This window comes from Cebidichthys violaceus, unplaced genomic scaffold (assembly GCF_023349555.1).
Source record: "Cebidichthys violaceus isolate CVI_PGR_0920_01 unplaced genomic scaffold, fCebVio1.0.p SCAF_81, whole genome shotgun sequence".
Lineage (NCBI taxonomy): Eukaryota > Metazoa > Chordata > Actinopteri > Perciformes > Stichaeidae > Cebidichthys > Cebidichthys violaceus.
In genome coordinates this window covers 582,078-609,001 of record NW_027176966.1, presented here as the reverse complement: position 1 = coordinate 609,001, position 26,924 = coordinate 582,078, and the positions used below count along the sequence as shown (strand labels likewise).

The 26,924-nt window shown below is 43.5% G+C and overlaps 1 protein-coding gene across 1 annotated transcript in view; it reads right to left on the bottom strand.

Moving 5' to 3' along the window:
* The window catches only part of syngap1b (synaptic Ras GTPase activating protein 1b), a 147,306-nt gene that overhangs the window by 35,882 nt on the left and 84,500 nt on the right, over positions 1-26,924 (bottom strand). The window contains 3 exon segments of the mRNA XM_068702163.1: positions 193-291; positions 712-865; positions 7,076-7,197. Coding sequence (XP_068558264.1) covers positions 193-291; positions 712-865; positions 7,076-7,197 — 375 coding nt within the window.

Here is a 26,924-nt window from a genome sequence, read left to right as displayed (position 1 = left end):
ACACACAAACACACACAGACACGAAAATGGAGTTCACACAGAGAAATGAAGCGGTGCGCTCTTCTTGAAAACAGACAACAACGGGAGACGGGGAGGAGAGAGAGAGACACACAGACAGAGGGATCACCCGTTTTTTTTTTTTTGTTTTTGTTTTTGTTTCTACCTCTACCGCATCCCTTTCTCTCCCCTCACCTTGTTGGGCTTGACAGCTCTCTGCAGGTTCTCGATCCATTTGTCTCTCTCTGCAGCTGAGCGACACGCAAAGCACTTGGTTCCCGATGCCGTAGTCACCTGAGGTTATAGCCAACGGTAAATTCAACAACCACAGCCATTAGTTACTATGGAGACTGCAACTAAGGCGCCAAAAACAATGTCTTGTATTCACTCTCAACCTCTGTTGTCTTCCGCTAATGGAGAGATGGTAGGGGGGGGGGGGGGGGGGGGGGGGGGGGGGGGAGGGGGAGGGGGGGGGAGCTGACACTCTTGCAGCAAGTTATGGAGGGAAAAGGGTCCTTTCAGTGTCCTTGTTTCTTTCATTCCTCATGTGAAAACAAAATAAATAACACTTTCAAAATCACAGTCTCCTTCACATCACTGTCACTTGTCGGGATGGAACAACATTTCTTTGGTGATATCTACTGTACTGCACACCGCACGTTGTGCGCGCCAGCGTGTCGTTGTTAGTCCACGCCGTGCACCTTCGGTTCTCACCTCAAAGCAGTACTCTTGTCCCAGGATGCTCGAGTGGACAGGTTTGATGATGGCGTCCTCGTCCAGAGTGAGGTCCAGCGCCTCGGCGGCGCTGCTGGGAGACAGCAGGGACTCATGGGAATGGGACTCTTTGAAGCTTTGCATCAAACGGGTCCTGGGAGGAGTGACAGCGGTGGTTAGATGTGGAGAGGGGAGGCTCTTTCATTCAAGGTTGGGTTACACTTCTGTTGTGTTTACAAGGAACTACAGGACATTGCTGTTTGTCAATGTATGAAAACTATGGTAATTTTAAACCCTGGTGCCATACTTTGAAGAAAACCACATGTGATTTTCACATTTTTTTTTTTCTTTGTGCACTAACAAACGAGTGCTGCACAATACGTTGAAATATGGCAATAAAGGCTATTAACACTATTTATGAAGAAGATACTCAGCTGATGACATGAGATGAGGAACACCAGCTAAACTTTCCATATAAAAAAAATATTGTGAAGACTTCCACTATCCTGACAGTAGCAGGAGGCAGGAAAAACACCATCTTTTTTGAACGTTTCATGTTAGAGAAATCGTGACGGATATTCTAGAATTCAGTCGGTCCTGCAAAGACGTAGCCGACACCGACTGCATCATATTTCTGACTTTTCAACATTTCGACTGTTTGGGCCGTAAGTAATAACTCGACGCTACAGCGCTAACCTTGTGATGCTAAGAGGCAGAAGGAGAGAAAGCGAGCGCTGCACTTCAGACAATGAAAAATAATGAACATTTTGAAACTATTCATTGTAAATAATTGAACAGGCAGCTGTGAAGTGAGCAGACTGATGGAGCTTCTAATAGCACAAGGTTCATTAGCAGAATGCTTTAAGAGCATCCAGTAGATGGAACGGACAGCAAAGTGACTCTCAAACGCTCATTATAACCCCGTTTTCCGTGTCAACAATTACTCGTATCATGACAGTATTTACACACAACCAAAAGAATATGTTGTTACATTTATGTCTATTTTTTTTTTTTTTTTTGAAGTTCGATAAAATGACTGGCGGCAAAATGCAGCAGACGTCTTCATTTTTTAGTATTTACGTAGCCGTCTTTACAGATTTCTCCTCAAGGCAAAACATGTTAAACTGTACAAACAATATCTTAAAATGATTGTTAATAATATAAAATATTCTGACACACACACACACACACACACACACACACACACACACACACGTAAGTGAGCAAGGTTTCCGCCCAACTCCATCCATGATGCTCACCTACACACTTACTCCCACACTCACATGCATGCACAGAGGCATGTAACGTCACAGGCCGGCTCGGAGGACGGTCACTAAGACAGACGCATGATGAAACAGTGAGTCTAACCGGAGAGCGAGGAGGGACGGTCAGGTGTGACGAAGCCCCTCACACAAGAAAAGGGAGGATGGAAATGAGGAAAAAGGAGCGAAAGAAAAAGATAGTGTATGTCCTCCTCCGTGCTGCGTCCGACTCTCAGCTTCTCCCCTGCGCCTCCGCTTTTTGTCGACATTCAATCATAATGTTCATCAACAGTGCAGTGATTACATGTAGTTACCAGGGGGGGGGGGTGGGAGAGAGAGAGAGAGAGAGAGAGAGAGAGAGGAGAGAGAGAGAGAGAGAGAGAGAGAGAGAGGGAGAGGAGAGAGAGAGAGAGGAGAGGGAGGGAGAGAGAGAGAGAGAGGAGAGAAAGAGAGAGAGAGAGAGGGAGGGAGAGAGAGATATAAATAGACCCAAAGAAATGAGTCAGATTGGGGGGAACACAGAAGAGAAGAGAGAAACAGTGGGGGAGGTCAGGAGAGGATGTGAGAGAAGGACTGTCAGAGAGAGGAAGGGTGAGGAGATCGAGAGAGAAGACCTCTCAGAGGAAATCGCTTTGATTATGTAAACAGTGGAACCTTTTGAGAGGAAGAAAGTGAGAGCATGGATTAGAGGAAAGAAAGGGGGAGGGAGGTGGAGCGACGGACCGAGAAGAGAGCAAGAGCGCTGGAGGTAAAAGGAGGTCTAAGGTCTCAGTGGGGAGCTGAAGTGTAGGTAGAGTCAAACATGAAAAGACTGTCTCTCTCTCACACACACACACACACACACACACACACACACACACACACACACACACACACACACACACACACACCTTGCTGTTTTTACTCAACACGTCACGACCTGACCCTCATATCCGAGAACACAACCTCAGCACCAGTGATGATGGACTATAAACAAGGATTCAATTAGCAGATAATTCAAATGTAGAAATATTGAAAACATTCACTGCAGTGAACTAAAGCCAGCTACACGAGGAGATTTAACTCAGCTAAACAACTATGTGTGCAGAGCAGAAACGATAAGTCAATTAATTAATTAGTCCGCTGGCAAAAAAAAATGATTCTGCAACGATTCTGAGGCATTTTAATCAAGCGAAAAGGTCAAACATTTAATTTAAATTGAGAGGATTTTCTGCTTTCCTTTGTTTTATATAATTTTGGGCTGTTAGTCCAACAAATCAAGACACTTTAAAATGTGAGCTTGGGCTTTTAGGATTACATCAGACTAAAGAAATTATCAGCAAATGAATCGATAACAAAAAGCAAAAAAATTGTTGCAGCCATCAGTCATACTTTATAGTATGACTGATGGCGGATTCAAGGCTAACAAAAAGATCCAAATATTTCTGAGAGAAAATGAATCTGATAAGTGATCATTTCAATCATTTATCAAGCAGACATATCAAACACTTGCCACTTCCAAATAGACTGTATATAAGATGCACAAGTGGATGTACAAAAGCTGAATAAGACATTTTTAGGAGACCAGAAAGGTTACAGCTAACTTTCACGAACTGAAAACACTCGAGAAAGAGTTCAAGTTTTAAGACGAAGGCACGGAAGCGACCTGTCAATCACAAGGTAGCCCCGCCCCTAAAGCATCCCCTGCTTTATGGTCTGTTTGAGTCTAAATGGAGCATAATGTACTAAATGAACATCATGCTGTATTGAAGAAGACTTGAAACTAGAGATTGAGACATAAACTCATGTTTACAAGTGAGAAGAGGAGTTGCCCCCTGATGGCCATTTGAGGATTTGCTGCTTTTTCAGTTTAATACGATTGTAAATTGAATATCTTGAGGTTTGGACCAAAAAGATACTTGAAGAAATTATCCCTGGCCAAGGAAAACTAGTTTTTCGCTATTTAGTGGCATTATACAGGCTAAACAAGTAATCTATTCATTGAAGTACTTCACAGACTAATTGATGAACATATGCAGAGCATTATATTTAGCTTGAGAGGAAATGGAGGTCTTCACAGGACACTGAAACGCTGCTGATAAAACAGGCTGAGACATACAGAATAATGATGTACGAGTTATACGACAGGGTGACCTACAGCATCGGAAGGGAAGGGAACTCTGAGAGCCATCGGGTATTTGTACGAACAAACAATACGGAAAGAAAGGTTATACAGTATATCCTCGTTTTAGAGCCTGTTTGGGAGCTCAGAGGCATGTTTATGGCTGTGTGAATTTCAGACTATGGAGGAAAAACAGCACGTCTTCTCAGCAAAATCTCTCTGGATGAATAAAGACAGAAACAAAAAAGAAAAGGGGGAATAATAATGATCAAAGCTGCAGATGTTCGCCGACATGCCTGACAGAAAACATCCAGGAGCTGAGAAAATGGCATTCAACCTCGGCTCTTGGCTGTTTTCGCCCGTTCTGTCTCCTCAGAGCAGCCGGGGATAACAGACATCCGGAAACCCTTCCCAGATGAATAAGTCATGTGGAAACGCACCTTGGCGGACCCCTGGCTCACAAAAGGTTGCAGCCCCGTGTTTACATTATCACGGTGACCTTGCTCAAGTTTGAAGTTTGAGTTCATCTCGGCTGCAGCTGCCTAGTGGGAGTTTATAGATAAAGTGAAAGATGCAGCTTAGAACTATTCCTGGATTAATTCATTTGTTTATCAATAGAAAAGTAATTGGCAATTATTTTTGACAATTGACTACAGTAGTCATCTCTAAAGCAAAAGAAGTCAAACATCGTGTTCCAGCTTCTCAATCGTCTCAAATGTGCGGCTGCTGTTTTTCATCTTATATGACAGTGGAAGTGAATATCTTTGGTTTTGATCTTCGTTGGATGAAACCAACAGTCTTGAAGACGTTATGTTGGTCTTTAGGGAATTCTGATTGTGAATGTGTAAAAATGTTTGGTGTTTTTTTTTTTTTTGACGACACTTTGTGGACACAGTCCAGTCCTTTTCTAATGAAGCACTGTGGCATATTTTGGTATTAAATATCCTCCTTCAATGAGGGAGAGGCTCAATGGAAGAGTCCATACTATGTAATAATAAAAGCACACAAGGCTGACTTCACACTTAAGTTGTAGCTTAGTTGTTAAACAGAAAGACGACATTCCTTGGAAACTAGAAACTTCACATTTCATAAAGTGCATTCTGTCACATATCTCCTGTTTCTCCTTCAAAACTTTCCAGAGCAAACTTCTGCAAAAGCCCCATATTTGGCACTCTGAGAACATTTTCCATCAGAAGCTACCGGTGTAACTCTCGTGCTGCTGTGCCTGCCGAATGCCAGAGCTGCTACAACTATGTACATGATACAGAGGAGGTATAATTAAGCAAATCTCCCACTGACTCATTATGGTCTGTGCAGCCGCCATATGGCTGTCTGCTGGTTGCCATGGAGAGAGGGAAATGGTTTTTGCAACGCCCGGCAGAGAAACAGCGATGGTGTCGAGTGTTTTTATTGTAAGTGACACTGAGAGTGTAAAATAAACAACAATTTATAGCAGTGATGGATGGAAATAGATTTAAAAAGAAAGAAAGAGATAGAAAGAGGTCAAGGGAAAAGAAAGAGACAGAAAGAGGTTGAGAGAGACAGACAAAAAATAGTTTGGGAGGAAAAGATAGAAAGAGGTCGACAAAAAGATAAAGAGGACGAGAGAAAGAGATAGAAAGAGGTTGAGATGATAGACAGAAAGAAGTCTAAAGCAAGAGATAGAAAGAGGTCAAGAGAAAGAGATAGAAAGAGGTCAAGAGAAAGAGATAGAAAGAGGTCAAGAGAAAGAGATAGAAAGAGGTCAAGAAAGGTAGACAGAAAGAGGTAGAGAGAGATAGGAAGAGGTGGAGAGAGAGATGAATATAAAGAGGTTGAGATAGATGGATGATAGATAGATAGATAGATAGATAGATAGATAGATAGATAGATAGATAGATAGATAGATAGATGATGGATAGATAGATAGATAGATAGATAGATAGATAGATAGATAGATAGATAGAGAGAGAGAGAGATAGATAGATAGATAGATAGCTGATGGATAGATAGATAGATAGATAGATAGATAGATAGAGAGAGAGAGAGAGAGAGAGAGAGAGAGAGATAGATAGATAGATAGATAGATAGATAGATAGATAGATAGATAGATAGATAGATAGATGATGGATAGATAGATAGATAGATAGATAGATAGATAGATAGATAGATAGATAGCTGATGGATAGATAGAGAGATAGATAGATAGATAGATAGATAGATAGATAGATAGATAGATAGATAGATAGAGAGAGAGAGAGAGAGATAGATAGATAGATAGCTGATGGATAGATAGATAGATAGATAGATAGATAGATAGATAGAGAGAGAGAGACAGAGAGAGATAGATAGATAGATAGATAGATAGATAGATAGATAGATAGATAGATAGATAGATAGATAGATGATGGATAGATAGATAGATAGATAGATAGATAGATAGATAGATAGATAGATAGATAGATAGATAGCTGATGGATAGATAGAGAGATAGATAGATAGATAGATAGATAGATAGATAGATAGATAGATAGATAGATAGATAGATAGATAGATAGATAGAAAGCGGCCGAGAGAAAGAGATAGAAAGAGGTTGAGATGTTTAGATAGAAAGAGGTTGAGCTTTGCCATTTTCATGTACCATTATCATCATAACCTACACTCTATATACCTAAAACAGAGCGGCCTCCCCTTCTAAATCACTCGTCTAATAAAACTCACATTTTCTCCTTAACATATTGGTCTACACTTTTGAATGACCGCTAACTGTGTCATGCCCCATCCCAACTTCCTGTTTCCATCAGGGAGAAGCTTTATATCGAGTAAGTAGATGGGAAAGTAAATAGTTTGTGATGCCATCACATTGACACAAGCAGTCTGGGGGGGGGGGGGAAACATTTTTTTTTTGATTTCGTACATAAATGCAACTGCACACTGTTTGCATATTACCACAGCCAAAAGCAGCCAAGACACAGCAGATTAATCCAGAATTGCTTGAAATCACTCTCGCTCACTCACTGACCTGTCTTGGTCGGCACTGCGGAAGCGGGGGAGGATCATGTGGCGGAAACTGCTGGTTCGGTCCAGTTTGGGCTGACTCTTAGCCCTCTTGATGGAGCCCTTCAACCTTCTACTGAGGAAGCTCTGCAGCGGGTGGAGGAAGGAGAAACAACGAGAAGGGCGGACAGATGGAGGAAGAGAGGGGAGAGGACGTGCATGACGCGAAGTGACGGAGAAGATGAAGAAGTGGCAAAAGTAAGTTGGAGAAGATGAGTGTGATCGGTGAAGAGAGAGAGAGAGAGAGAGAGAGAGAGAGAGAGAGAGAGAGAGAGAGAGAGAGAGCCGGGTTTGGTTTAAGGAGAAAGAATGTTTAAAGTATGAGGATGATGATGATTCCCATGGAGTCAGTGGGGGTTTTGCGCGAGATGTATTTAGAGTAACACCAAAAATCAGATGGAGACACACAAATGAAAACACACGATGTGTGACGGGGGGGGGGGGGGAGCACAAGGTACATGTATTATCAACAAGAAGTCGCACACCCACACGTGTCCACTCGCCACAAGGGAACTGCAGTGTTGTATCAGATCCTGTGGTGGGCAGTGGTGAGCCACACAGTCCAACAACAAGCTCAGCAGATCAAGGTCCAGTTTGTCCGGCATGAGCTTCCCTTACATGATCAAATGACACAATCTGAGACACAATCATTTGGCATAAGGGAGAACGTGACTTGGGGTTCGTCTCAATACCCACACTTGAGTTTTGGTAAAGTGCAAACTTGAAAGGCCGGTCGACATAATCAATATTTTTTTTTTTAACACTGAATCCTACATGACGGAAGCTCAACAACTGGACTGGTGTTGCCCGAGTAGACGTGGTGAATTGTGGGATACATTTAGCTCTGAATACGTCTTCAAAGCGGTCTTAGAAAAAGTGCAACTGTGGATTAAGTGGGACACATTCGTCTGCTAGTGTGTGTGTGTGTGTGTGTGTGTGTGTGTGTGTGTGTGTGTGTGTGTGAACGCGCACTCAAGTGGTCAGGAACGCATCGTAGGTTTTTGGGGAAAGACCCTTGATATGCCGGACCATCCTGACTGGACTTGAACCACAACTTTATCGTGACCAGTTCTCAACAGTGTCCTGCAAACTGGTCCATTTAAAGGGGGACCAAGTGAAACAAGTAATTCTTAGTGAGAAAACAGCCGAATTCAACAGTTGAAATATGAATTAGCAATTCATATTTCAACATAATGCGTCACTTCTATATACTATAACTTGGAAGAAAAAAAGACTACATTTAAGAAGATGTGATATTTCCCAGCCGGATGACATTTCAGCCCACTAATAGCCTTTTAAAAACCGAAACAATGACATCGTTACGTTTGCCGACCGTAAATGTCGAGTTTTCATGCTTCAAACTCTGAACTGAAAGCTGTGAAAGGTAACGTTAAGAGCTCAAAGCGTGCGTGAAACATCCCTTTGTGGTTTTCTCTCTTTCTTATGTGCCTGAAAGGAGCTTCATGTCTTCAGCTCTCAGGTGCATCCTGAAGACTCGCACAGCAATATCGTTTCCATACCTATAGCATAGCAGCGTTACTGAGTGGGAGAATGACTGGAGGGGAACGACACCTCATCATCTGGCATGAGTCAAATGGCTTTGAAGCCTGTCTTGAGGATATGACTAAAGACTTGGCTCCATCTGCTGGTTCCAAGCTAATGGCCTGCATGACTAAATCTGATTTGATTAGCCGCTCCGTCTGACACTTTAAGTCTCAAAGAGCAAAAGCATTCAGTACAGAGATAGAGGGAGAGAATCACAATAAACCACGATAAAGGGAGGGGAAAAGGGGGAGGGGGAACTTCGTCTTCAGTGGCTAAGTCACTCTAATAGCTGTGGAGGGATGTCACAAAACACATGTGCTCAGGTGCTTTACTTGAGCACTTCACTTTTTTTTTACCAAATAAATATTGTATAATTATCTGCAGATTATAATGAAATTAATAGTTGTAATACAGCTAAAATACACTGGAGGGAGATTTTTTTTTTTTCCTGCAATATGAGTACGTTAACTTTTGACAATTTAGGTTCAATTTACCGGTAATATGCCGCTTGCTTACTTTGACATTTTCAATGAAGGACTTTCCCTGGTGACAGAGTATTTTTTTTTAGGATGAAATGAGTCTCTCGCAGGAAGTTAACGCCACAGCTTACGTGAAAGACCAACATTATCGGCTGCATAATGTGCACTGATACGTATTTGTGGCTATATTTAGGGATAAAGTGATGGTAATAGGGTATATGCGGGTTTACCACTACACCGAGCAATGTGCTTTTTGGGGATTTCGTTCTCTATTTCTACCCTCATGTGTCCTGTGATTTACAGAAAGAGAAAAATGTAGGATAATGGCAACCTCCTGCCCTTCAGGCTTGTTCACCCAATCAGAGAATCTGAAATATTGATATGAAAACACTCATCCCCGCCACTATGCAATAATAATGAAACACAAAAAAAAAAATTTGACCAAGCCAAAGTGGGGCTTCACTTTTACTCTGATGGATTATCTGGCTCCCGTAATGCTCAAGTCTGTGGAAGCTGTTTTTTTTCGTGCTGCAGCAGTGAATGGGCAGCGAATAGTTTCCTGTGAAGGGAGAAAAAACAGCTGCTGCCATTTCCAGTTACAGTGACAGTGTGCAAACACCAGCAGAAATAATGGGAAGGAGACGGGCAACAAAGAACACTGGCACAAACTTAATAAGCCACCAATCTATCCTTTAAGCCCTTTTATGTGCACGTTTTGATACCTCGTGATTGAGTTTCTATTGCCATGAATAAAACAATAAACAGATTATTTTTGTCCGCAGACAGAATGTGTTTCGCTGCCAGCTTCTCGCTCCCTCTTTCACTCAAGTTGTCTTTAGTATGAAAAACAGACAACAGCGATTTGTTTCTATTACTTTGTTGACATTAAAGAATCATACCAGCAGGTTTTTTTTTGCGTGTTTTAAACCTTTTACTGCAAGTCTGATTTCATTCAGATCACAGTCAACCATTTGTAATCTTTTCTGTCGTTCCAGGAATCCATTGGTTTTCATTTATTTATCATATGATGAAACTCTATTAGCAGACTTGATTTTATATATATATATATATATATATATATATATATATATATATATATATATATATATATATAGAGAGAGAGAGAGAGAGAGAGAGAGAGAGAGAGAGAGAGAGAGAGAGAGAGAGTGATATGGTGCTTCACAGGGCACAAAAACACAAAAAGATGAAAACTAAATAAAACACCATAAAATAATAAATCATTCACTGAAAAGCTGTTTTTCAAAAGTGTATTTTTTTGCATAATGATCGGCTATAAATAGGCAACATGATTAATTTTAGTCTTTTATTGATTTTTTTCCTCCACTCTTGTTTGCTTCTGCTTGCACTTCATTGGATTTGAGAGGTTTTTGTGATGAGGAGGGGGGGGGGGGCTCCTCCCCTGTACAAATTCATGAAGTTCCTATTATTCTATGTCCGTAATGGTGATGTGTAAATTCAAACACGTCACCATTGCAAACAAACAAAATGCAGTGCAGAATTTTAAAATCGATCTGCATTTAAACGGCATTACCACACAACAATTAATACGTAACTTTGACAAACATTAACGCAGATTACACGACTCAACACTGTGTTAATTGATTTTTGTACCATTGGGGAATGAAGACCAAAGGTTCCTGGAACTGTAGAACAAATAATTTACAGCATGCATATGAAAATAGTTTGACTTGCAAACACACTGGTGTGGCACTTTGAGGCGTACCGTTCCAATTATTCTGTGAATATGAGTTAACTCAGACTTCAGAGATCACAAGTGAGAGGAGTGACTATCCTGGAGAATTAAAATGAAGGAAGAAAAAAAAAAAAAGATGTTTCGATGCTATAGCCAATGTCTCCGCTTCTGCCATGTTTGTGTCACATACCTCAACAGGGGGCAGTGGTGCAATAAACGCTGCTCCTGCCACTGGACTCAACCCGGCAGCCCTCCAGTCTCCGCCCCAGTACGAGAAGGGGGAGGAGGAGGAGAAGGCAGCAGGCGAGTGGGGCAGGGTAAAGGAAAGGGAGGGGGAGAGGGGCAGCGAGCGGGGCATGGGGGGCGTGCCGGGCCCTTTCTTGGAGCCCTTTCGGTGCTGCTGCCGCTGCTGCCGCTGGCACAAGGCGAGGGAGGGATAGACAGCCAGGGAGAGGGGGAAAGGGTGAGGCGGGGTGCCGCTGGCCCGGCGGCCACAGGTGTGTGGCGGGCCCAGGGCGGGAGGAGGGAGGAGGGACAGCGAGAGGGACGGAGGCAGCGAGCGGGGCCGGGGACAGGGGGGGTTACTCACGGATTGTCGGAAGGGTTGAATTGGGGCAGTGGGAGGGACCTCCATGCTGGGCTGCTTCCCAGTGGCTATGCTCTTCCGCCGGGCGCGATGATCTAAGAGACAGAGAACGAGAAAAGGGCCACAGGTAAGACTCTAATCCCCATCGGGGGGGGGGGGGGGGGGGGAGACATTCAAAGATAAAATGAGGACAGAAGGAAAAATTGCTTCGCCGAGACACAGGTAGAGCGAGAGGATGTGGGGAGAGAAAGACGGGGGGGGGCCATTGTGAAAATAAACAGCTACAGGAGAGCCGTTACGGACAGTCTGCCTGAAGGAACGAAAGAGGGCAGCACAGAATACGAGAGCGAGATAGAGGTCAAAGGTGAGCGAGGCAGAAATAAAAAAAGACATGCCGGCTCACACGCGTTCACCAGCAGCGCCGCTGCGTTTACTGCTGCACGCGTATAACTCAAATACGCCTTCATCCGTCGAGGGGAGGAGGTGGACGAAGTGGGCGAGAGGCTTGAGAGATAGATTTTTCTGTCTGGACGTCAGATGGGGCGAATGTTAACAGTCTGCATGTTGAAGGGAGGGATCGGGAGACGCACGGATAGAGAGGAGCGAGCATTAAACAAACAAAGCACTTATTGACTTCCGTCGGCGTGTCGCTGCCTAATGCACTGAATTGGTCAGTGAGGGAATAAACTCCTGTCCTACGCTTGATGGATGACGGAGAGAGAGTGTGAAATGTACAGTGAGAGAGCACAGGAGGCCCCGGGTTGACCCGGCTGGCCTGCTTAATCGCTGCGGCACCAACACAATCGCGTCAAAAAAACCGGAGGGAACGTTGAACGCAGCGACGGTATATCGCCTGTTTGTGGCCCGCGTCCTCTGCTGCCCCCGTCCCTCGACCAAACGTTGCGAAACGCGATAAAACGTCCGGACTGAAGGGGCGCCTCTGCATCGCTGTCCTCGAGGGGAAATTCCCGCGCATGCATTGTATGACGGAAGTGGCTTTTGAGACGGCCAGCAGCAGGAAAATAACACCACAAATGGCTCTCGCGTTTCACAGAGGAGAATTACAAATCTCACGGCGTGCCTATAAATCAATCAAAATGGTTTGGCCACGAAATACATCTCTAACTTGCTCGTAAACGTGGAAGTTAAAACACACTGGTGAGGCAAATCAGCAGAGGATCTGAGGTGTGTCTGACTGAGCTTTAAAGGCGGGCTTAAAACTTAAAATACCCTCCACTACCTTTAGAGTTTGTATTGTGTTTACTGTCAATACATGTATACATTTAGCACATATTTTCCTCTTAAGATTTTGTAATCTAATCTAAATCTTGTGGTTTCTTTGTATGTATACATGCATCATGTATTGTATGTGGAGAACTTTTAATAAACTGCTTCACCGATGTGTGGGTTATGCTTTATACGTAAATACTTTCAAAATGCAAAATAATATTGATCACACACAGACAGAGTCGGTATCATCATGTATGAACTGATGCTCCCGAGACAAATTCCCAAGCATATATTAGGCCGACTTTAAGTTCTTTAAAAGTATTTCTTTAGTATTTTGCTTTAATTTGATCGTGACAATAAGCGATACAGAAAAGAAACACAGGGGAGAGAGAGACATGCGACAAAGATCCCTGCAGTGGAACCAAACCAGGGACGTTGCTGTTTTTCTGGTATGCATCTCAACCACGGTGTGTTCTCTATTCGATAATTAGCGCATATTCATAGCAGCACACAACTGTTTGCTATGTAAATCTATCTAGCTGGGCCGATAATGAAGTCGCTCTCCCTCCCTGTGTGTTGTTCTCCAAGCCTCCCTGTGCTGTGTTAACACAGCCGGGTCGGCCTCGCGTGACTTTTACTGTATTAGAGTGAAGCTCATGGTCACCGCGATGCACTGAGCTCATCCGGTTCCCCCTCAGGTAAACACTGCTAGCTCTGTCAGTACTGTTGCCATTGTTAACTCTGTTACCTGCAACACCATTTTGGGAGCCGGGTGGAGGCAATGCTCTGAGTTTTGAATATAGCACATTTAAGTCATTCTTCACCTTAACAGCGCCATGCCATTGGGTGGAAGCAGGGAGGGGATGTTGATGGTCTCCATACGCAATCCTGACGATACAACATTTTATGCAAACACATCTAACTAGAGGAAAATTCTGTCTTTAGGATTCATCAAATGTCCATCTGCACAAGACCTAGGGCCAATCCATCTGGTAGGTTTCACTGGAGGAGTGGACATTTTGACCTGCAGGTAAGAGCTCAATGAAAAGCAGGAGGACCACCAAAGTCATCCTCTGGGGATCGTGACCGTCTGCACTCGATTTCATGTAAAACCGTCCAATATAGTACAGTGGTTGTCGAGCATTTCAGACAGACATTGTCATCCCGAGAGCCATGCAGCTATAAAAGCAGCACAAACAAGATTAAGCGAGAATATGTAAAGTCAACAGCACATTTCCACCGGATGAAGACGAAACAATCCCTTGTCTGATAAAGCCAGGGTGACCATCGTTCACTGGAATCAATTCTTATCGGCTCCCAACTGCAGCGGGATGATATCAAAGCCTACTTCACATTTCTGCACATCTCGTTATTTCCCTGTTCGACATCGTTCGAAATATGAGTTGGTTACATTTTGCTTGTTCATTCTTAATTCTTGTCTATTTCTGCGGCACTGCAGCCGATCTCACCCTGACTTGTCATGTTGTCTATCTCTGCACTTTGCTTTGCTCTCAGCCTCTTCTGTCACACAGTCACACTAATACACACACACACACACACACACACACACACACACAGACACACACCTCATTTCTCCCACGCAGCTATTTTACATAAATCAAATAGTGCATTTATCCCTCTACCTCTCTTCAGACCCTGATCTCTCTCCTCTCTCTCTTTCTCTTTCTCTTTTTCTCTCTCTCTCTTTCTCTTTTTCTCTCTCTCGCTCTCTCTCTCTCTCTCTCTCTCTCTTTCTCTTTTTCTCTCTCTCTCCTCTCTCTCTCTCTCTCTCTCTTTCTCTCTCTCCTTTTCTCATACCGTCCTCTCACTCCCTCCCCCTTCAAATATGTGTGGCATCTAGAACCTTCCATTTTCTCCACATTACCTTCATCTGTACTTCTTTCATCCCCATCGCCCTTCTCCTTTCACTCTCTTTCATTTACCTGTTCAAATGGCAATCTTTTCACCGCAAGCCTGTCCTTCTGTCTGTCTGCAATCCCAACAATCTCCTCCGACCCACATTAGGAGGGAGGAAGATGACCACGGAGGTGGTTGTTGCCTAGCCGAGACATCATGCGATGCCAGTTTCTATTTGCACAAATCCACATCCTACAAAACTACCAAATCAAACTCTGTGGGCTGAATGACTGGGCTGGATGATGGAGTCTTCTAAATGAAATCTGAGGGTTCGTACATGAAAAGGTGACTGACAAATCACAGGAGAGGAGGGGAAACTCAATATCTAGCGCCGTTACAAGGCGTCAAGAGCGCTTTTAACACTCGACGGTAATTCTATCGAAATTAAGTTCAGTTGACTCTCCTCAAAATTGTGTTTCGTAATAGGGTTACATAATTGCAAGACTTTTCATTTAAAAGACTTAAACCTACGCTTATAAGATGATTGACACATAAAGAAAAAGATATTGTTTGGTACCCGGTATTTCCAAGAAGTTAGGATTACTGACTTTTTCCAGGAATTGACCTTCTCTAGTTTACCGCGTTCTAAATGCATCTTGCGTGGCCGCTCACAGTAGTACTCAAACTTTCTTCGGTGTTTGTTAATTAACAGCATTTATTCTGGGTGCCGCCCCGTACGGCCGGAGGTTATGCCATCGCTACGCATGCATCATAACTGCAGCCGTCTCCATTAACGGGCCTCAGAACAGTGATATCAAAGAACCACTTCAGAATATATTGTTGCCCAAACTAATTAGATTCTCCTGGAGGAGCAGATTGTGTCAAGCAGAGAATGGTGATTTAGGACTCAACTGGCATCAGTCTTACTGTAAAAAGAAACAACACTGAAGTTTGGGCCGTTTCTGTTGGTTTAGACAAAGAGATCAGAAAAACAAGCAATCTATGAGTTGGTGTACTGTCCTAACCCTTCGGGTGATTATATAAAAAAAAAAAAAAACACATTTTGGTGCCAATTTGAAGTCATAAGATTCAGAGAGAGCACGTGTTTTATTACATCCTCCAATGGAGGGTTTCATTGAGTTCTGGATTTCTGTTGGAAGTCGACCAAGTCTTTGTCCGCTTTAGGTAGTTGCAGCTGTTGTTGTTTTTCCCCATAAAAGTACAGAAAGTGTTTACGAGGAAAATACCTCGCTCTTATATGTTTCAAAGTTCTTGTGTTGCGATATGAATGCACACCGGGGACTGTCCCTCTAAACGCGCTGACGATTAGAATCAGAGTTCGCAGGCGAGCTGTTTTAGCAGCTTAGTGTGGGGTGGCTGCGCTGCAGGTGCTCTGGACTGTTAAGTGTTATTCGGCAGCTGTGCATAATACGTTTCTCATAATCGCTGAAAAACATCAGTGTTGATGTTGAGCATTTTATTAAAAACAAAAAGAAACATCGGGAGCCACAAGCAAGTGACAAAACATCCGGGCCACACTCAGCATCGACTGGCGCTGTCGTGTTGTGATGAACGGGTGGATGAATGAACTTAATGGCTTCAAGGACATCAAATTTCCAGCGGCGCTGTTAAATTATCAAGTGATCCGTAACCAGCGTAACAAAACCCTCTGATGACGACTCCTCACAAGTGATAAACTGTCTTACGAAGCATTTCGTTTACACAGAGCCCAATGCGGCGGTTTGTTTTCACATTATATTTCAGTCAGAAATTGCTGAGCGAGAATCCCCAGAGCAATGAAAGCTTTGACTTTCTTAATCTCCAAAGAGACTCTGAAGCAAATGTTGGAATATGAATGCAGTTTGACCTCCAAATATACATTTCTAGACTTTCCCTGTGAGAACACACGGTTTGCTTTTATTCAGATTTGTCTGTATTCATGTACACGTGGGGTGGAGATGTGAATGGGGCATTCTAATCCTTTCTCTTGCCACAGAGGGCAGATTACTGTTGACTTACAGTATACAGTATATAAATCATGACTATAATTTAAAAGACGTATCGGCAACACAGTGTCTCACTGAGAGCACCGTGCAGTGAGATAAGTGTAAGAGGTTGAAGGCTCCCTCGTGCATTTAACCATTCGGTTATTTAACAGTAGTGCAAACGTGCAATAAAAAAGGTGCAAGTCTGCTGTAACAAGTGGCAGGGTCTATATCTGTAGCTGTGTTGTACAACAATCAACTATAGTAAAGTAAACTGTCAAAGCATATTGACTTTATTTAATAGGGAAAGTGCACATTCCTAAATATTATTATTGGCCAGAATGGGTCACAAGGTTACATATTCATATATGTATATATATATATATATATATGAATATAAGATAAAAATCAATGCAGTTATGGAAATAGTTTGAACGCAGGCAGAGCAACACTAAAAATAGATTAATGTTAGTTAAGATATACATTATTATAATTTAAAATGATTCTCTCTTCAAGATTGTTCTGAAAGGTGTCAAATTATCTATTTATCTGTTTATGCAGTTAACCTCCCTAAACCATAAAGGATCGATGATGAAGACCATGAGATATGGTTGAAAGTGGACCTTTGACTCAGATTGTTTCTCCCCTGCGGTTTGTCCCAAACAAACCCTTTTTTTTTTAAATGTTGACTCTTCTCTGATAGTAACGCCTGCTGACATTTTCTCTTCTCCAACTACGAGCCACTTCAGAAAGAAAATGACTTCAATAACGACAACACCATCGAGGGGTTTGCCACAGGTTACATCCAACGAAGGCCATTAAGTTACCTCCTGTTCATTTGAAAGAATATCGCCCCAATAGACAAGACACAGACTTGCAAAGAGCAGTGCGACATTTGAACCCAGAATAAAGCACTTGCATGGAGTTCGGAGACCTCCTATATTTTTAACATGCACCTGGATTTACCCCACATGCTGCATTATCTATCATTGGGTGAGAGTAGGTGCCGAGAGCAGATTTCCTCATTTTGGAAAATGGTACTCATCAACTTCAATACAGTCCCATATTCGCTTCTCAGACATAACACACCGATCATGCCCTTTTTTACACTCGACATGCACAGAGTGGAGAAATGTGGGCGGCAGCACGTGCTAGGACCCATTCAGAATCACTGCATGCGTCCTCTGATACCACCGTCTTTACGGTAATGGGAAAAGATGTGAGATGGGTGGAGTTAGCAGGGGCATTGAGCAGAGTGACAAATTAAAAACTGAAATAAATGGCACGGTCATTGTCTTTTTTTTTTTTTTTTTTTTTTTCAACACCTGAATTCGCACTTTAATGGTTTATTACGGAGTTAACAAAAGCATCGGCCTGGAACGAAAAAAAAGTCTGGATCTCTCCATTTAAATCTATTCATCTCTCACTCTCTTTCAGATCCAGAGCCAGGCTCTGTGTTTTTCGTTGCCATGGCAATGCCCCCCCCCCCCCTCCTCCCTCCCGAAGCACCTTACATTTTTGTTTCAAACACGGCATACAACAAAGCTCTCAATAGAGAACATACTTGCGCTTTGCGGAGACATCTGGAGACCTGTTTTGATTCGCTTGTTGTACCTCTTTTAAAATGCAATTATGAAATTGCCGTTTGGAAAAGACGTAAAGGCTTGAAAAGCAGACTGGAAAACGGAGCCTGGCTGAGGCATCATCGTGTCACGGGGAGGTTGTGATTCAGTCCTGCTGGGGTCATGCGGCAAGGTAGACATGCTTGTCTCTTTCATTTAGCTGCCTAATAACTCACCCATGTGCTGAAACAACATTGTTCAAGTTTGCTCATTCTCACTATCGCCGTGTTGAAATGTTTGGAAAGATGGCCAGGTGCGTGTCGATTAAGAATGGAGTCCATGACGAAACGGGAAGAAAAAGAGTCTCGACCAAATCTTGTGGAATAAACCACACTGATCAGATCACTGTCAGGAGAGACTCGAATCACACCCGGTGGTAACACGTGACGTGTTTTCAGATCCTCCACATGTTGCCCTCAAGAAATTCCCCACAATGCAACAAAAAAAAAAGGAGTATCCATGGCGTGTTCACCCACAATCCACAACAAGGACTAGTCAACAAACATGGTGCGTCCCATCTCAAGGGAGGGGGATTGGCCTGTAGCGTTTTGCCTGGGCTTCATGCTTGGGATAGCATGAGGAAGTGCAATTGACCCTTCACTAAGCCCCGCCCCCAGCTGCCACTCCGTCAAGCTGCCAGAGCTACCATGGAGCCCACACTGTCACGAACTGCACTTATATCCTTTGAAGGATATAAGGGTTTAACTTCTCACCCTGCAGTGATGTACAGGTGTACTCCAGGGAACTGTGACATCACTGTGTGGTTAACGGTACAACAATGCAGACCTCTTACTTCTTGGTTGTGTGAAACTTTCCGCTAGAGAGGGCAGTGAAACGCTGCGTTTCAGCCCGATGTTACGTTACTTGCGGCCCAACCGTACGATTGCATCACCATGCCTCCGCAGATCCAGATCACCGAGTAACGAGTCGACTTTTCTGCTTTCATGCCGAGAGTTAGATGAATAGACCCACAACACCCAGATGCATATGTTGTGTATGAATAGTAGGACGGCGGGAAACAATTAGCTTAGCTTAGCTGTTATTATGTTCACATACCAACACCTCTAGAGCTAACAAATTAGCACCTTGTATCTCATTTCTTTAATCTGTACACAGAAATGGAAAGATGAAAATGTGTGGTTTTACAGCAACTTGGTGAAACTATTTTTTGGAGAACAACTAAGCGTCTTTAAGCGTCTTCTCGTTAGAGATTAGGGGCTAACAGCGGAGACGCTGGGTGGATGGATAAACTGTTGTTACTCATTCCTAAACCACCAATAGTCAGGTAATGTTTTAATTAGTTTAGCTTTAAATGTGTCGGCAGGCGTAATATTGAACTGACTAAACCAATTTCCTGTTATTTCCAGTCTTCATTGCTAAGCTGATTTAATGGCCTCCCTGTTCCAGCGCCATAGTTATTGTACGGATATGAGAATGGTATTGATCTTCTCATCTAACGAAAGTTAATATGCCTATTTACCGAAATGTCAAACTATTCCTTTAATTCAGAAACACACACACACACACACACACACACACACACACACACACACACACACAGCATCAGTGTTGATCGATCCATGTAATTTCATTATTTATTAATCTCTCAATTTCTTTGATGAAAGGTGCTGAAATGGCTGCATGTAAAAGCAAAGAAGGGCAGAGCTAACATCGTTCACCTGAGGGGGAACCGGATGGCGGGCGTTGCGCTTCCACAAGGACGGCGTGGGTCAAGACGGTGTCGTAATCAGAAAAAAAAAAACGGCGGCGTGAGCGCAGGGAAGTGCGACGGAGATTAGCTAGACAGGTGGACACGCCCACATCCACCAACATACAACGCACGAAGCAAAGTGAAGCAGCGATTACAGCACACTCAGAGAGACTTCAGGCCATCGTGTCTTTACATGGCAAATAGTTGTCTGCTGGTGTATTAAATCCCTCAATTTAAAATCAAACACCTTTAACTGTGTTCACAAAAATGCACATCCTTCTTTAGTCCAAACAATAATCCAAAATATTCAATTTATAATCACAGAAAACTGAGAAAAGCAGCAAACCCCCACAATTCACAAACTGCAACTAGCATATCATTTTTGCTAATAAATGACTAACAGATCAACAAAATTGCTTTTTCAACAAGCAATTTTTGTAGCAATAAATGATCGCGGACACACAGAAAACTAACCCGTACATGTCAAACATACGGTACGGACATGTGCGTTCACGTGTGCATGCAACCAGTTTCGTGTGTTCACATGTTTGTGCGTGCAGCCATGTGCCAGGCAACATGTGAAATATCTGCGCTTGCTCATTTTGAATGTAAATCTGATGTCAAGCTGAAAGCTGAAGAGGGAATGTGTGGGTGGCAATCGCTTCCAGCTTAGACCCTCTGAGAGAACTGAGAGAGAGAGACAGAGTTAAAAGAGTGGGAGGGAGGGATGTAGACATACATGAGTAAGAGGTTGGTTAAAAAAAAAGGAACACAGTGTGTGTGTGTGTGTGTGTGTGTGTGTGTGTGTGTGTGTGTGTGTGTGTGTGTGTGTATATGTGGGGTGGGGGGGTGGGTAAGTGCTCGTGTAGGAGTAGGAGGGACAGCGCGAGAGCAAGGCTGTATGGAGTGAAGACAGGACGACAGAGAGAGAGAGAGAGAGAGAGAGAGAGAGAGACAGAGAGAGAGAGTTGGAGAGAGGGAGACAGAGAGAGAGAGAGAGAGAGAGAGAGAGAGAGAGAGAGAGAGAGAGAGCTGGAGAGACAGAGAGAGAGAGAGAGAGAGAGAGAGAGAGAGAGAGAGAGAGAGAGAAAGAGCTGGAGAGACAGAGAGAGAGAGAGAGAGAGAGAGAGAGAGAGAGAGCTGGAGAGAGGGAGACAGAGGAGAGAGAGAGAGAGAGAGAGAGGAGAGAGAGAGAGAGAGAGAGAGAGAGAGAGAGAGAGAGCTGGAGAGAGGGAGAGCGGAAGAAAAAGGGTGAAATGGAGGAAACGCATCTAGGGGAGCTTTAACAAGAGAGGGAGGGTGAGGGGGAGTTGCACTGAGGAAGGGGGAGTTGAATGGAGAGAGGGAGCACAAGAGCCAGAGATGGAGGCTGGAGTGGGAGTGGGTGTCTTAATAGCGCTGAAATGCTCAGGGCTTTTTCTGTGTTTGCCTTTGTTATGATAGAACGCTGGTTGGCTCCCTGTTTGCTTTTGATCCATGAACTGTGACTACAGATGCAAGGCAGTCTCTCCTGTGTTCCTCTCATTACATAATGTAACGTATCACTGCTGTCATCCAGGGCCCAGCTGGTAAAGCAAGGCACCATAGCGCCGCAAGAGGTTCTGGTGTTGTTGTTTTTCTTTTTTTGTTCCTCAACCGTAGCTTCACGCAGAGAACATTTTGGCAGAGATGAAATATTTCGGGAAACATTTATCCTGACGAGCCCCGGTCACTCGCTGAGCCGATGGAGCTCTGCAGAGGCCGCACAGACCGATCTAAAAAGAGGAAGGTGTTGAGAGACGCCGGCGAGGAGTCGAGCCTTCATGCGGCAGCAGCAGCATCTCTCAGCAAGCCTTGACCTCGCTATCAGAGTCCATTCCGCGTTCCGAACAGATCGCTAATGGACAGTGTGCAAACAGGTACGCTACGGTTCCTTGAATGATGCATGTTATTTATAGAGTGTCCCAGTTAGCGGCGTGCGGATCGATTTGCTGAGCGGCCGTATTAGTTAACGCGAAGGGCCTTTCAACGGTGATGCACAAAAGTACAGCTGCAACTAATAATTATTTATTTATCTGTCGTCTATTCTTGAGTCTCTAAAATATCTGTGAGAAAATACCCAAAAGTGTCCTCTTCAGATTGCTTGTTTTGCCCAACAATCGTATAAAACAGCAAATCTTCATATTTCGAGAAGCTGAAAACGAATAATATTCAGCATTATGGGTTATTAAAAGACAGGTGCACTCCACCAAAAGGTCAGTGTTCTTCTTCTAAAGCTTGAAGAAATAACCTCGATTTCTGCTTGTGGCTTCAAATCTTCAACAGAGAGCCTGTGTTGCAAACCGGAGGCGTGGAGTTTGAAAGATGTGGGTGTTTAGCAGGCAGAGAGCGTCTAGTGAAAGACACTATGGAGTCATATGGGAAACGGAGGAACCAGGATTCTTTGGGCATGAGTAATGGAGAGCCGAAGTGAAACCAGGACCAGGTTCTGTTCCAGAAGCAAGAAAACCATGTAACCTAAGTGGCGTAGGCTGTATATGTGGTTAAAGACTATCATTTGTATCCAATATTTCTGTCTTTAGTGGCATTTAACAAACATATTCCACATCGTGGCTCGACATAAGAGGGCCGAGTTGAGGCTCCACGGTTCCTCCAGCCTGTCTGTAAAGACAGCGGGGCAGACAGGACTGAACGCTGCAGAGGTTTACAGCCCTTTACAGAAAGGTTACGGCTAAGATTACTTTGAGAGCATACGGAAGAAACTACTGCTCCATGAAAATTTACAGCGCAGCAAGCACGGGTACTTATCATTTTTACTCGGTTTTGTCCATATCCATAAAATTCACCAACACTTTCTGCTGATTTGTTGTTTAAAAGCATGAAACGTTTAACTACTAAAAGCAAGTGCTGCACTGGAGACCACTTTGTCTTAAAATATGGGACGTAAACCCACGGAACACACTCCATTTTTTTTGTGAAAGCAGAGGCTAGTTGGGATGCGACGTCATGGCTTTGGTTCTCTATACTAGAGCAACTCGTCAACGGACCAGGCTCTCAACTAACTTCAATGTAAGCCCATCCGCATCATTGTTAAACATTCACAGCCACTGACTTGGCATAAAGAGCGAGAAAGTCCGCGTTGGACCGGGTGGCGGGTCAAAACAAACACAGGACTTTGACCCAGGAGACATCTGTTATGGTGTGTTTACGGCAAATGCAAAGCAAAACTTTAAGTGTGGCGCGATTACATGCTAAGTAAATACTAAAGACGCGAATTGACAGAAACACACACCAAGCAGCGTGGACGACGCACAGCTAATGAAGCGAATTTGCATCAAGTATTTCAACTCGGGCGACAAATTCGTGTGACGCTGTGTTTTACTGTACTTCTGTTTCCTGAACACCACCTGACTCTGATTCTGTTTAACAAGCGTAGTGATTGTACATAAGGAACATACTTATTTTAAGTCTTTGCCCTAAGCCCTTTTCCTAAACCTTACCAAGGAGTTTTGTTGCAGAAGTAAACCTAAAAACAAAGTAAACCGACGTTGGAAGTTCATTTTGAAAAGAGACTATTTGCATGTTATGAGCGGAAACTGACACGCCGTCCCTGAAGCGTCCAGAACCGACACTAGAGGTGTATCTAGAGCGACCGACCGAGCTGACGAGGTTGTGTTGACGGGGGGACTAAAAGTCAGGATATATCTGAATTTTTGACCGAGCTTTCTTCGAATCTGTCTCTCTCACAAGCCCCATCCCAACGCCATGGAAGGGCAACGCTAAATAGCTGCAGTACCCCTTTCAATGATTAATCAAGTGATAATTAACCTTCTGTTAATCAACTAATCTGTTCAGCTCTACATGTAAATGGGGGAAATATAGCATGCAAACCCTGACTGGAAGAACCACGGAAGACCGGTCTAAAATAGAAATAAAGCCACGGTTACATAAATAAATCATCGGCAGTGTGAACGTTACACAACGGCTGAAAGTACAGAACATACAATAACGCTCAAGTGTACAGTGAAATGATGGGGCTTTTAAATAGCTCTCACTGTAACTGCAAACTCCAAAAAAAAGAAGAAAAAAAATGACACAGAGTGAGAAAGAAGCACCAGCCAGCAGCCCGATCATGACACATTTTGACTGCTGATCACAAGTTTCTCTACTCTACATGAACAGCAGGAGCCAAGTTGGCAGACGATCAAAATTCTGGACGGTCCTTTGTATTCTCCAAACCGATTTGCCGAGCAAAAATGTTTTTCGAATTTCACAAGCCACTGGTAGAAGACAATTCATTTTTGTTTTGGTATTCGTATGATGCTAAAGCTGTCGAAGGTAGATTTTTAGAACTTGACATGTGTTGTTAGATTCAGGAAGGAAAAAAAAAAAAAAACGCAATTCTCGTGTCGGGGTTCAGAGGAATGAGTGAGGTAAAACTGACTGGGCCATTTGCTTCTGAGGCATCCGAGGTAAACTTTTGAGCGGCAGGGCTTCGTTCTGAGCCGTCAATCAACTTGCCCGTCGATTGCTTTTACCTCGGTGGGACGTGAGGGGAGGAGAGAGCGAGCTTCTCTCTATGCGCCTCTGCAAAATGCACCTACTGCAGCTTCAACGCAGAGAAATGAAAGGTCTAATTTTGGATCAAGCCTGTGTTTCAGTTTGGGGAACTATTTTTTTTTTTTTTTTTTTTGTTTTAGAGCAAAGAGAAGAGAGCGCAGTGTGATCTGATCTCCCGAGCTAATGCTTGTCATGGTGCATTATTTACTGTACATGTGCTTTTCCCCACAGCAGAAGACATCAGGAGCCAACAGACACTCAAACCCTGAAAACCAAACGGTCTTGCGCCTCACCGAGCTACTCAGCGATGCTCAAAAGTGACACGGAACAGGTGTTGGATTTATGAAGTCTTTCGGGTCTTTTATTGAGCTTTTAGCGGGGTTTTTTTTTTTCAGGGGAAAGAGTTGTTTTAACCCTCACGATAAAAATCGACTGAGCCGTCCGGTTCATAAACACCGCTTTATGCAGAGTTTTTTTTTTTTACTGCTCGGATATCACATTGCATTGTGAGGAAACGGCAGATGGTACGCCGGCGGACTGCTTGTGCTCTTGAGCTTGACGACAAACCCACAGAAACACACAGAGAAGAGTGATGTCATCGGCCTACCGGCGACGGGTGCAAACCAGGTGAAGATTAGCAGCGCGTTTACAGCTACATACGTGCACTTGGGCACTTTTTCTTTTTTCACGTAGTATTTAAAAGTAATGCACAGATTAAGATATCTGGCAGTAATATCGATACGCCATCTTGTAAAACATGACTGCAGGAATGAAAAGGCACACTCACTGTTAAACATTGTCAACTCAGCGTTGTTTTCAATCCTGCAATACAAACATAATAGATGTGTATTTCTGTAAATGAGAGACAACATGTACAATCGTTCCACTTAGAATCAAACATAAGCCTGCATCAGATGATATCATGAGTTGGATTCACATATATTTGAATTTGAAGGGGGGGAAAAAAAAGACAAATGTGTCCTACCTAGATCAGGTGTGGGGGGGGGGGGGTCTTGTTGTGCTTTGTGGCCACACTTCTAGACAAAGTCTCTTGGCTTCCGGTCTATGTGACCCCACAGTCAGCTGACGCCAGCTAAGACCGGAGATGCATTCGCTGACTTCCGCCTGTACTCCACCGAGTGTTCCGTTTGAATCTGCAGCAGCTCCGTAGTTTGCGTTACATTCCAGCGAGCATCGACACCGGCTCTGAATCGATAACTCCAAAAAGCACACAGTGATACTGACGTCTATAAATAACTGAGCGTGTTGGTGTATCTGCAAGCGGCACCTGCCAACAAGTGTCATGACACACATGCGTTTTGTCTGACTGTCTGTTAAGCAGGCGACCGTCCTCTGAGGGTTTATAAGGCCGCGTTCGAGGTCCAGACAGCAGCGTATTGCTCAAACAGCCCCGCCGTCAAATAAGCCAAGAAGAAGGAAGAAAAAAAAAAAGGAATCAAAAAGAAATCGACTCCACTACAAAAAGCCCAATACAGCGAAACACTTCCTTGTTGCAAATGAATCATGTTGGCCTTAAATCAATCCATGACCTTTAAATATGTATTAGACAAACAGGTATATGAATAAATGATAAACCGCTAGTCTCCACCACCAAGGCACCTGGAAACAGGGCTCCTTCAAGGGATGTATCTCTAAAGTAAGTCAGTTCTTAAGGTGTAATAGAAAAAGTACTATAGTTGTCTTATAATAAATCTAAAGTACAATACTATACAAATATCACAGAAAGCTATAAACTAAATGTATATATATATATTTATATGTATATAAATATATATATATATATAATACCTTAAATAAATATTATAGCCAAGTAACATTTAAGAGATAAAAAATACCATCAAGTGCAATATGGTGACTATAAACTCACTACTGAGCACCACAGACACACTAGAAGTCCCTATATAACCAGTATAGGAGTATTATTTCTCTTATCAAATACAAACACTATCAATAAAAAGTAATCATTGCACAAAGTTGAACTGGTGTAGGCGGTCTGTAGGTGGGAGGACGTCCTTCCTGAAAGGTACTGCACAGGTAAATTCGCAACTGTAGGCCTTTACTTCTCCAAAGTGCTGATTTTTTTTTTCCTTTGAGGCGACCCAAAAGTGCCACTATGATAAGAGTACGGGGTGACAGTTATTAAGTAGGCCACTGTTCGTTATCTCGCATCCTCGGACTAATTAGAGAGAGGAAAAACGACAGAAAAACAAACACTCCCAAAGCCAGCTGAGTGTTATAATTTCACACTGAGGCGCTGTTCATCCTCCCCCCGCCTCCCCCCGGCAGCAGCAGCCTGCTTCTTCAGCACCGGCAGCAGCGGCTGTTCCGCGGCGGGCAGCCCGGCTGAGAGATCCTCCTCCCCGGCCTCTCCCTGTCCTCTCTCCCCGGTGCCCTCCGCCCCGACCCTGCACTCGCAATTCCGGTGACCGACGGAAGATCCGCTGAGGGCCAATTTCTCTCATCTTTTAGATGGGAATGTTTCTGCGATGGTTTCCTTAGTGGGTGTCCGTCTTGTGCATGTCGAA